We start from the raw sequence: 12,501 nt of genomic DNA, 5'->3' as shown, positions 1-12,501 counted from the left end.
CTAATTTTCACAGTATGAACCTCTCCTATTGGACCCGTTTCTTATGCTGACTCTGTTCTATATTCTGAAGATGGGATAGCACATATGGTTTGTATCTATTATATCTGTAGGTTTTGAAGGTGCCCACTTGTACATGCCCATCATTTATCATCAGATAGCAACAGCAATATCTAGGGTTGCCATAATAGGTCATCTCCATCAGTGAAGATGTCTCCCAATAATCCTCAGGTCACTTCCAAAAACTTAACAAAGGCACTGACTGTAGTGGCTTTTCATTTACACCTGCAATGTAGGTCTTTACAAAATCGTCAAGAATTATCAGATAGGTCATTGCCAAATAATTCTCTTTCTAGGTGCAACCTTGGGTATTTCTAAAGTAACAGCCTATCCTCCTTCAAAGATAGAATAGAGATGCTGAGACAAAAGACTGCCAACTTCAGATCGAAACCTCTTATGGACTAGTGGCATATATGTTCCAGAAGCATCCTCCATCTATGTGTTGCACATGAGTTAGATGAAGGTTGGGATAACATCATATTCCACTGCCAGCAGTTTGTATCCGACATTAACAATCAGACTGGCTCTATTCCCTAACCATTTTAAAGAAACTCTGTGCACATGCCAATCACAGTTTGAAAGGGTTTATTAACAAAAGGAAAATTAATAGTCAATGAACCACAGTTTTGGCCGGGTAAAGTGTTCCTCTGCAAACGTAACATAAGTGAGACCCCAAGGCAAAGCACAAATATGTAGATTTTCAAGACAGACTTTTATTTACAAAGGGAGTGCACATACGCTGGATTCTTGGATCATGAGAAGGGGAGAACACAACCTTAATATGAAACAAGTAGCAGCAGCAATAAATCATTGTCCAGCCAAATACTCACTTATATGAAAAAAGAGCAGTATTTTATTTCTACCGCTAACACACTGGAAAAATACGACATTTCCAAACAACTGCACAGTCCCCCTGAATCCAGGGCTCCAGTGTTTATTTAAGCTGGCCCCTGTGCCCCACTCCCTCCTTGTGCCTAGTGAAAATGGTTATTCCCCATTCACTACAGGCAGCATCCATGACAAGCCCCAGTAGTAGTTCGAGTCTCAAAAGTCCACTCCAACTCTATCTTAAAGTCAACAGTGTTCCAGCTTCAAAGTGCTAACTAGCAAGCAAGTTCTCCCAGGCCCGAGTGGCCCGAAATCAGTCTTATATAAAATAGAAGGGGGTTCCCCAAAGGGATTTTTGATAGTTGGCAGGAGAATAGGGGAAAAATCACATAAAAATAGAAAACAGCACACCCTGCCACTACATATATCAGGAGTCCCAATGGGGATCTACAATGTTACATATGGGGTGAGATCAACAACACATCTGAGCCATAGACTTTACTGATATTTTGGAGTCATAATCCTTTTATTACTATTTTTTATATAGGTTTTTTCTCCCAAGTTAATGGTTTTTGTGAAACACATTTCATATATATACATTTTTCAAAGAATGATAAAACAGAAAACAAACAGGTGAATACATAGGACAATTAGATAAAATACATATACATGTTTCTCACACTCCCGTACACACAGGAACAACTCACATACAATCCGGAATTTGCTGATTCATTCACTTTCTCATTCATTCAACCAGTGACATACAGGGGGACACACACAACTGCCATAGAGTGGAATAATATATTTAGACAGGGGTGCCAATTATGGATGCTGAACAAGTGAGGGGATATGGTCAATATGGACTAAGTTGTTACAGTCCAAAAAGTTCACGCCGACGCGCGTTTCGGTGTTCGGTGCCAGAGTAGGCCACACCTTCTTCAGGGCGGGGGGTGTGTACAGACATGGAGAGGGAACAAGCAAGCGAGTTAGTATAAATTATGTGGCGTTTATATTTCTATAGGTACATAACGGGTCGTCACCCCCGAAGTTTGCTCGATAAATAGATAGATATGGGGTTCCGGTCCAGTTCAGAGAAATAGGTAGTTTTTCTATATTACCACCTAGACTTGCAGGGCAAAATCCATCCTGCTTCACAATTTCAAGGAGTTAATTTGAATGGCTCAAAAATCCGTGGGGTTATAAGATGTATCTGCTCCGAAGTGACAGCTGTTTATTTTCCGTTTTAGTTCGATGAGGATTAAAACCAAGCTGGCTATCGGTCCATAGTTGATTCGGGGCAGAGAGGGAGAGGACGCTATAGTCAAATCGAGGGTCCGGCCGTTAGGGATTTCAAGCCGAGGGGGTAAGTCGTAAAAATGTTTGTAAGTAGATGAAAAACGGCCGCCGAGCCCGGTCTTCGTCCCGATATCAAGCAGGTTGCTCCCGGTAACCCCCTCTGGTCTTCGGGGTCACTGTACCGTCCCTGTACATGCTAAGCATCCTGCTTGATATCGGGACGAAGACCGGGCTCGGCGGCCATTTTTCATCTACTTACGAACATTTTTACGACTTACCCCCTCGGCTTGAAATCCCTAACGGCCGGACCCTCGATTTGACTATAGCGTCCTCTCCCTCTCTGCCCCGAATCAACTATGGACCGATAGCCAGCTTGTTTTTAATCCTCATCGAACTAAAACGGAAAATAAACAGCTGTCACTTCGGAGCAGATACATCTTATAACCCCACGGATTTTTGAGCCATTCAAATTAACTCCTTGAAATTGTGAAGCAGGATGGATTTTGCCCTGCAAGTCTAGGTGGTAATATAGAAAAACTACCTATTTCTCTGAACTGGACCGGAACCCCATATCTATCTATTCATCGAGCAAACTTCGGGGGTGACGACCCGTTATGTACCTATAGAAATATAATCGCCACATAATTTATACTAACTCGCTTGCTTGTTCCCTCTCCCTGTCTGTACACACCCCCCGCCCTGAAGAAGGTGTGGCCTACTCTGGCACCGAACACCAAAACGCGCGTCGGCGTGAACTTTTTGGACTGTAACAACTTAGTCCATATTGACCATATACCCTCACTTGTTCAGCATCCATATTTGGCACCCCTGTCTAAATATATTTTTCCACTCTATGGCAGTTGTGTGTGTCCCCCTGTATGTCACTGGTTGAATGAATGAGAAAGTGAACGAATCAGCAAATTCCGGATTGTATGTGAGTTGTCCCTGTGTGTACGGGAGTGTGAGAAACATGTATATGTATTTTATCTAATTGTCCTATGTATTCACCTGTTTGTTTTCTGTTTTATCATTCTTTGAAAAATGTATATATATGAAATGTGTTTTACAAAAACCATTAACTTGGGAGAAAAAACCTATATAAAAATAGTAATAAAAGGATTATGACTCCAAAATATCAGTAAAGTCTATGGCTCAGAAGTGTTGTTGATATCTCACCCCATATGTAACATTGTGGATCCCTATTGGGACTCCTGATATCTGTAGTGGAAGGGTGTGCTGTTTTCCGAAATCAGTCTTACCCACACCTGCAGGGTTGGAGCGTCACCGTGCCTGAGTGTGCCCTGTCCTCGGCGCATGGAGCAGCGGCAGCTGAATCAGGTGAGTTGTGCCGCATGCAGCCTAGGTGGGCTGCATTCAGCAGGTCGTGTCACCAAAACGACCAGAGGTTCTTTGCGGCTGCTCCTTGCAGAGTAAGTGTCCAATCCTGCCCACCTTGTTGGGGGGGGTGATGGCGGGGGATTGTAGATCAGGTTGCATGTCTTGTTGCTCCCGGTAACCCCCTCTGGTCTTCGGGGTCACTGTACCGTCCCTGTACATGGGCTCTGGCCCCCTCTGCACAACATAGACTTCTAAAGGGACTCCTTCTGCCGTACAGGTTGCGCCTCCCCATGGCTCAAGTGCTATGGCCCTTCCAGCAAGTTAATCTACACGCAGCAGCCCCTTCTGCATTCGGCATCGCAGCTCACCACAGCTCAAGGGCTGCGGCACTCACAACACAGCAATCTTCACGCTGCAGCCCCTTATGGCATATGGGGTAGTGGCTCCTCACTTTGAACGGGCTAAGGCCAGATCAGGGCAGTGATGCACACAGCTTAGTTCATGGTGACCCTCCTCTGACATATGGGGATCGACAACTTTTTCCTGCACATGGGCAATGACCCAATCAGTGCAGCAGCTATTTCCTCGCACCTTACAAAGGGAGTTCACTCAACAGGGCTCCCCTCTGGACTTTGCTTCCTCCAACACTCTCCTCTTCCTCACAGGGCACACTGGTCTTGGCAAGCAGTCAGGCACTGGTGTTCGATGCTCTCCTGCAGGTGGTCTTGGATTCTCTAGGTGATGTTCCCTCACCCAGCAGGGAGATCAACAGGTCTGGACCCCCATGTTTTCCTGAGCTGCTTCTACTCATACAGCCCATCTGATAGAGACTTCTAGCTGCAGATTCCTTACCTTTGAATTTCCCAGACGTTGGGCGGTAAGGAATCTGCAGCCAGATAGAGTCTCTACCAGATAAGGCGTTACAGGAGGTAAGTAACATGTTCGTCTTGTTGCTTGGCAGATGACAGTTTTTGAGGTCTCAAGCTCCCTTTCTTATAGTCCATTTCCAAATTCCAATTGTGATTTAGAGTCAAGTCTTTAAATGTTGGGGGTCTGCTTCCTTTGACGTGCCCATGTCACTGCCATCTCTTGATGTCACACAGTGATACGTGTATCAAAAGATTATGCCAGGGCCGTAGTAACCCTCCTCTTTATGATTCTCTTATTAGCCCCATTTCCTTCCTGAGATGTGACCAGGCCCATTCCTTGTGAGCTCTCACCAGATCACAGCACACCCTTTGAAGTGTACAGGGCAAGTCTGGCTCTCACCTCTCCAGTGTGTGTCCCAGCAAGCTTACAGCAATTCAGCAATACACTAATCTATCTGGGAGTTTCCTCTGCCTCTTCATAGTTCACCCTGCAGGCCTGGGTCTCCGAAAATGGAACCCATTGTCTGCCATGTAATATACCATTGAAAGACACATATGCACCCAGTGCATGTATACAGCATTCACACACACTGCACAGCACTGTATCCTTTCTTTGCTGTACCACTCATAGGCCCACATAGATCCAGCACATGCATTTAATATGCCCACACTTCACAGCACTGATCTTTCGTGTACTGTACCACTCATATGTAGGGCTACTTGATATATGCGGCAGGCGAGTGCCACATTATGCGGCAGGGATGAGTAAATGATGTAGCAGGAAAATGCAAATTATGCAGCGTAATGTGGCACATTTTGGGTTGGTATTACTTTATTATTTTGACATTTTTCAACTTGTTAAAACTGTCTGGGGTTGGTTGTGCCTCGTTAGTCCCAGTTTGGCAACCATATTTAGCAAGAGGCAACAGAAAGGTGACTAGTCAACCTCTGCAAAGGGCCTTCCACTCGGGGACAACACGTGTCGCTGCATTTTTAGTTACTTTTGAACTGTTTTAGCTAAAAACTATTTTTTATTTTAATCTGCAGGTTATGCAGCAAATGATGGATTATGGGGCAAATCTAGATTTATGAGTTAAATGTCACAGCAGCACAATCACATAACTCCAGTGGCCCTGCTCATACGCACACATAGATTTGCCATATGCATTTAAAATGCACACACTACACCCTTCATGAATTGCATCACTTACAGGTACAGATACATCAAGCACATGCATTTAACCCACACACACTGCACAGCACTACATCCTTCATGTACTGTACCACTCATAGGTACATACACACCCAGCATACGCATTCAACTTGCACGCGCTGCATAGTATTGCATTATTCCTGTATTGTACTCTTCCCAGGCACATGTACATCCAGCGCTGATACACTACTCATGTGCCGCACAGCACTTCACTGATGTTAACCAGTGGTACGTTAGGTACACAACAGCAGAACCTTAAAACGAGTGAGAATGTAGGCCTTGCTCCTGCGACACAGGTTAAAGTCACTCCTACTGATTTCTACATGGTATGCTGCCACTACCGTGCTTGTGCTACTAGAATTACCAGGCTTTAAACCCTGGGACATCATTGGACTACCAGCACCAGAGGATGTCTGGTACACAAATGGCATAGTACCATTTGCACCCCTCAGGACCGAATACAACTTGGCTGCGATGCAGATGTTTAAATATTTATATGTGCATCACACACTCAAAACAACGATCCCTAGCAGGGAGGATACCATGGAAGAATCCCAATTGGAAAGGATGCTGCTAGATCAAAACATGACTAAAAAAAAGATATCTCCCTCACATATGCCACACTGATGAGGAATACAAAGGGGAACCTTGAACAGAGAGACCCACTGGCAAAGAGATATTGGAGAGTTGTAGGGTGAGGATTGGTGAGGCACACTATAATTCCCATGAGTGGTGGTAATAAAGTTGACTTTCCGCCTAATCAGTGGAAAGTCCTACACAGAATATCCTACACTCAAACATTATATAAAAAGGGTAGAGTTAAAGATGATCAATGTCTCCTACAATATGGCCAGAAGGGCACCTTCCTTTATACCTTATCAAAATGTCCCAAACTACAACCCCTCTGGAGAAGTGTAACCCACGGGCTTGAAGAGGTCACGGGACTGATTGTAGAGGCGACCATCACCTTGACATTACTGGGTGTATTGAATAACTGTAAAGCTTCATCCTACTACAAACTATTGATTAACCTGGGGTACGTAGTGGCAAAGAGGGAGATAGCCCAGCAATGGGGCAGCAAATTATGCCCAAAACTGCTTAACAGGGAATGGAGCTGTGTAGACTAAGGAAAAAGATGGTGTATAAAGACAGAGGATGCTCCCGTAGATATAAAAAAAAATATGGAGTGGGTGGCCTATGGAACAAGAAAAGGATTTAGAGATCAGGAGGCGGACGGGCGTCCCTGGGTTACGACGGGTGGTATGGGAGGAAGTCAGGAATTAGAACCAACAAAGCATATAGGATATATAACCCAATCTGTGAACAATTGAACTTTGAGGTGGACTCCGGACCAATCTGATGGTCATAATGTTAACTGTATGAGAGGGGGAGCAGGGAACATGCATCACCGCTGTATTTGTTTTATACGGTTGGTCTGTGTTTGCGACTTTGTCTTGTCTGAAAAGAAATAAAAAACATTTTTTTAAACGTTTAGGCCACAGATTATGGAAGTGAAGGCTTCCTCCATCTCTGTTAGATCTTCAGAAACCTGTGGGAAGCAATGAAAAGACAGACATTGATTCGCCATCTCCTCTGTCTTCCTCACTCTTCTTGGGTATCTGCAGACCTGAGAGATGTGTTTGAACGGGATGTGATAACTTTGCACTTCCCATCCGGACAGACATGCAGTAAAACAGTGGCTTTGAACTTTGCTTTGCCATGGGTGCTAAGGAATGAAATAATGCATAGTAGATAATGATGGGAAGAGGGGCCACACCGATATCTCTTGTTTCATGTGGGAAATGTGAACTGCAAATTGAAAGAACCTCTATAATTATTCCAACAGAAACTACGAGAGAAACAAAAAACTGTGCGAGAAAGTCATGGGCCGAATATGAAACAAGCGAAGATGTGGCGTGATTTTGAGCAGCTGATGGCGTGTAAGAAGCAATGTTTTTTGAAGCAGCAAATTCAGAATTCCGTTGGTCAAGTAATCCAGGAAGGAGGCGAGGACAGACTTGTACTATAAGATATTCTTGTTCTTTTATTCCACAGTATGCTTTAGCAGAAACCAAAATACAATAAGTAGTAACACATACCATAAAAGCTGATTGCAAAAAATAAAAAGACATGATAGGTCAATTCTGTATTCTAAATTAAAAAATATACATAAGGCATGCGACTGAAATTTAATACCCCAAAAAAGGACATGTGGAAGACTATGTTTCTCTTGTGATATCTCTTTTTGTTGTTTCATTTTATATGTGAGCTGTATACTTTCCAATAAACAATGAGTGACTTCTGAAATGTTGTTGCAATACTTTGTGGCTACTTCAGCATGCATCCGTCAGGATAATGTAAAAGTACCTTTTCTGACTTGTAACTGTGATACAGTAAAGAGTTTGTTGGCATTAAAGAATTTGTAGTACAACAAATGAATTTGTTATGTGCATTCAGGGTTAGGCTGGGCTGTAGGGCAATCAGACAGTGCCAGGAGATCTGGTCTGATAAGTCAGTGTGTGGGCTGTTTGTAGCCTGTTTTATGGTCTCTGGTGAGCCTGTTTTAGATCAAGCCTACGAGGCAGTGCAAGGCTATTGTGGGCTTACCAAGGAATAATAGCAGGCTTATAGCCCGTCCTTTGCTTATGATTGGTTGGCTTTATTGTCACTCTCATTTGCTTGCTCCTTATTCTGTGGCTTTTGTTTTCCTTTTTGTGTTTGTCCCTTCCCTAAAACATAATATTTTTACCATACTTTGGCTTGGCTGACTTGTATCCTTTTATTTACCACTTTTAGGGAATTCCTTTTTTCTTTGTGTATAAGAACCTCATGAGTGTATGTGTTTTCCAGCTCTTCCTTGCGTGCTTCTCTCCATCCCCTCCTAATATCTGCCCCACGCTCCGTGATGCTATCTTCCTCGTGTTGCAAGCTCTCAACATGTGCTTTCCCCCATGCTCGGTTGCTTTCTTGCTTGTGTGCTTCTTCTCCCTCCCAGTGCAGCTTTTCTTCATATACTGCTTTTCCTCGCCACCCACTCACTCCCCCATTGATTTCCCCACCCACTCCTCAGTTGACCCATACACATAATCTTTTTTTTTGTGGACGACCATGCAGCCAAAAAAAAACTAAACACTTTCATGCTAATTCTATTTCATTTTTTCCATCTTTGATTGTTAATTAAAAGAAACAAGCATTGGAAATGCAATAGGTCTCGCAGCATTAGAGTTAGTGCTTTTAGAATTGTTTATGGGTTTTTTTGTAAATCTTTAGCATTTTTGTTTCCTGTAGCCAATGCTAAAGAATTAAAAAAAAAAACCCATAAACATTTCTAAAAGCTCTAACTCAAATGCTCCGAGACCTATTCCACTGTGTGAGGGTGAGGGGTTGAGGGTGAGTGAGGGTGAGTGAGGGTGAGTGAGGGTGGGTGAGGGTGAGTGAGGGTGAGGGGTTGAGGGTGAGTGAGAGTGAGGGTGAGGGTGAGTGAGGGTGAGTAAGGGTGAGGGTGAGGGTGAGTGAGGGTGAGTGTGAGTGAGGGTGAGTGAGGGTGAGGGTGAGTGAGGGTGAGGGGTTGATGTTGAGGGTGAGGGGTTGAGGGTGAGTGAGGGTGAGTGAGGGGTTGAGGGTGAGTGAGGGTGAGGGTGAGTGAGGGTGAGGGGTTGAGGGTGAGTGAGGGGTTGAGGGTGAGTGAGGGTGAGGGTGAGGGGTTGAGGGTGAGTGAGGGTGAGGGGTTGAGGGTGAGTGAGGGTGAGGGTGAGTGAGGGTGAGGGTGAGTGAGGGTGAGTGAGGGTGATGGGTTGAGGGTGAGTGAGGGTGAGGGTGAGTGAGGGTGAGTGAGGGTGAGGGGTTGAGGGTGAGTGAGGGTGAGGGTGAGTGAGGGGTTGAGGGTGAGTGAGGGGTTGAGGGTGAGTGAGGGGTTGAGGGTGAGTGAGGGTGAGGGTGAGTGAGGGTGAGGGGTTGAGGGTGAGTGAGGGACCGCAAAGCTATGGGGGGCAGAAATACCACAGGAGGGGGCTATAGCATAAATACCACTGGGAGTTGATAGAGCGGGAAAACGGCCAGAGATTTGCAGGGCAGAGAGAGCACCACAGCGAGACAGCAACATTTTGAGTCTGGTTCCTGTTTACGGATGTTAATTTTCCATTTACTATTCCAATGTTCTCAACCAGCTAATACCTATTTTGAGTTGGCTTAGTAGAAAAGCAGTTGTCCGTTTTCTAACCTTATTTAAATCATGTATAGAATGAAGACTAATTCGTAGGTGCCCCTGTGTGGTCTTCTGTGTTTGTGTGTGCCGTGTCCAGTCTAAAACTCTTTTAATGTTTAAAGTATGCCATGGTATGTAAGAGGGAAGATTCATGTTAGTTTACAGGTCTCAGGCGAGCCGTTTCACCACTCCACATTAAGAATGCAAGGCTAGCTGATACTTTTAAACAGTAATTTCAGTAGCCAATAATAGATGAAATAATGCTCTCTGACAACTGCAATATGACTTTCATTCTCAGAAGTATGTACATCGTAGAAATCGTAGTGTAATGTTTTAACCGGGCTCGTTCACAAGAGACAGCTGAACAGTGAAGTTTCAACCTCTTTACGTGCTGCTTGGCTTGTGCTGAGTTACGGAATTATACACTGGGATTGTACATTGCTGATCTGCAGATTGTTAGTATCAGTTGTGAACATTTCGGACTAGAAAATAAAATTCTTGAATGTACCATTACCTAGGGAAACTGTTAATAGCCCTACCAGCCCCGATCTAAAGATGAAAACAAGACGGAGGGAAGAGAGGGGAGGGGGGAGGAGAAATGCGACACGGCGGGAAGGGGAGGGGGCGGAGCGGGTACAATAAACAAGACGGAGGGAAGAGAGGGGAGGGGGGAGGAGAAGTGCGACAGGGGAAATGCGAGACGGCGGGAAGGGGAGGGGGCGGAGCAATGAAGACTAATTCGTAGGTGCCCCTGTGTGGTCTTCTGTGTTTGTGTGTGCCGTGTCCAGTCTAAAACTCTTTTAATGTTTAAAGTATGCCATGGTATGTAAGAGGGAAGATTCATGTTAGTTTACAGGTCTCAGGCGAGCCGTTTCACCACTCCACATTAAGAATGCAAGGCTAGCTGATACTTTTAAACAGTAATTTCAGTAGCCAATAATAGATGAAATAATGCTCTCTGACAACTGCAATATGACTTTCATTCTCAGAAGTATGTACATCGTAGAAATCGTAGTGTAATGTTTTAACCGGGCTCGTTCACAAGAGACAGCTGAACAGTGAAGTTTCAACCTCTTTACGTGCTGCTTGGCTTGTGCTGAGTTACGGAATTATACACTGGGATTGTACATTGCTGATCTGCAGATTGTTAGTATCAGTTGTGAACATTTCGGACTAGAAAATAAAATTCTTGAATGTACCATTACCTAGGGAAACTGTTAATAGCCCTACCAGCCCCGATCTAAAGATGAAAACAAGACGGAGGGAAGAGAGGGGAGGGGGGAGGAGAAATGCGACACGGCGGGAAGGGGAGGGGGCGGAGCGGGTACAATAAACAAGACGGAGGGAAGAGAGGGGAGGGGGGAGGAGAAGTGCGACAGGGGAAATGCGAGACGGCGGGAAGGGGAGGGGGCGGAGCAATGAAGACTAATTCGTAGGTGCCCCTGTGTGGTCTTCTGTGTTTGTGTGTGCCGTGTCCAGTCTAAAACTCTTTTAATGTTTAAAGTATGCCATGGTATGTAAGAGGGAAGATTCATGTTAGTTTACAGGTCTCAGGCGAGCCGTTTCACCACTCCACATTAAGAATGCAAGGCTAGCTGATACTTTTAAACAGTAATTTCAGTAGCCAATAATAGATGAAATAATGCTCTCTGACAACTGCAATATGACTTTCATTCTCAGAAGTATGTACATCGTAGAAATCGTAGTGTAATGTTTTAACCGGGCTCGTTCACAAGAGACAGCTGAACAGTGAAGTTTCAACCTCTTTACGTGCTGCTTGGCTTGTGCTGAGTTACGGAATTATACACTGGGATTGTACATTGCTGATCTGCAGATTGTTAGTATCAGTTGTGAACATTTCGGACTAGAAAATAAAATTCTTGAATGTACCATTACCTAGGGAAACTGTTAATAGCCCTACCAGCCCCGATCTAAAGATGAAAACAAGACGGAGGGAAGAGAGGGGAGGGGGGAGGAGAAATGCGACACGGCGGGAAGGGGAGGGGGCGGAGCGGGTACAATAAACAAGACGGAGGGAAGAGAGGGGAGGGGGGAGGAGAAGTGCGACAGGGGAAATGCGAGACGGCGGGAAGGGGAGGGGGCGGAGCGGGTAAACAAAGACGGACGTGCACGCGCTTTTAAGCTCAATGCGCATGCGCATTGAGCTTAAAAGTCACGGGCACTGCAAGGAATCGCCACGATTCCTTGCAGTGTGGATAAAGAGTGGATAACTCGCAATACTCTCGCCTTGCTCGATGCGCATGCGCATCGACAGGCGAGACCTAAAAATGTCATCCCCATCATTTTGTAGACGCACACATGTCTAATGACTCCTGCACTCATATGTCATCACGCATCCAGGTGCCTATAAGATGAAGCATCTGTGTCAGGACCCTTTTTTTCCCCTCTTTTTTGGCCATGCTGTACAGCATCTTGCTGATGCTGTACAGCATCACCAAAAGGCATTGGCAAAGCTGATAGGTCCCAAAGGCAGGACCTATTGCCGTTACCAATGGTTGTTAGTGTTGATTTCCCTAGTATTACCACAACCTTTGCCTGCAACAAGTACAAACGCAGGCAGTCTCCCATATTGTGCAAAATACCTGTACAGTATGTCTTTACAGTTTAACACTGCCCCACTTTGTAGACTGTGGGCCACTTTTTTAGCTGTTTGATTTGCTGAGGCACTGTTCTTT

At 44.9% G+C, this 12,501-nt stretch overlaps 1 protein-coding gene across 2 annotated transcripts in view; it reads left to right on the top strand.

Moving 5' to 3' along the window:
* The window catches only part of IFT81 (intraflagellar transport 81), a 1,024,548-nt gene extending 1,016,640 nt beyond the window's left edge, over positions 1-7,908 (top strand). The window contains exon 19 of one of the 2 annotated variants that reach the window (XM_078667498.1): positions 7,448-7,908. In XM_078667498.1, the coding sequence (XP_078523624.1) occupies positions 7,448-7,630 (183 nt within the window). In that variant the 3' untranslated portion in view covers positions 7,631-7,908. The remainder of the gene's footprint in view (positions 1-7,447) is intronic. The other variant, XM_078667499.1, reaches the window with a different exon arrangement.
* Positions 7,909-12,501: the final 4,593 nt, after the last annotated feature.

The sequence above is a fragment of the Lissotriton helveticus genome, chromosome 11 (assembly GCF_964261635.1).
Source record: "Lissotriton helveticus chromosome 11, aLisHel1.1, whole genome shotgun sequence".
Lineage (NCBI taxonomy): Eukaryota > Metazoa > Chordata > Amphibia > Caudata > Salamandridae > Lissotriton > Lissotriton helveticus.
This window is presented reverse-complemented; position numbering and strand designations above follow the sequence as displayed.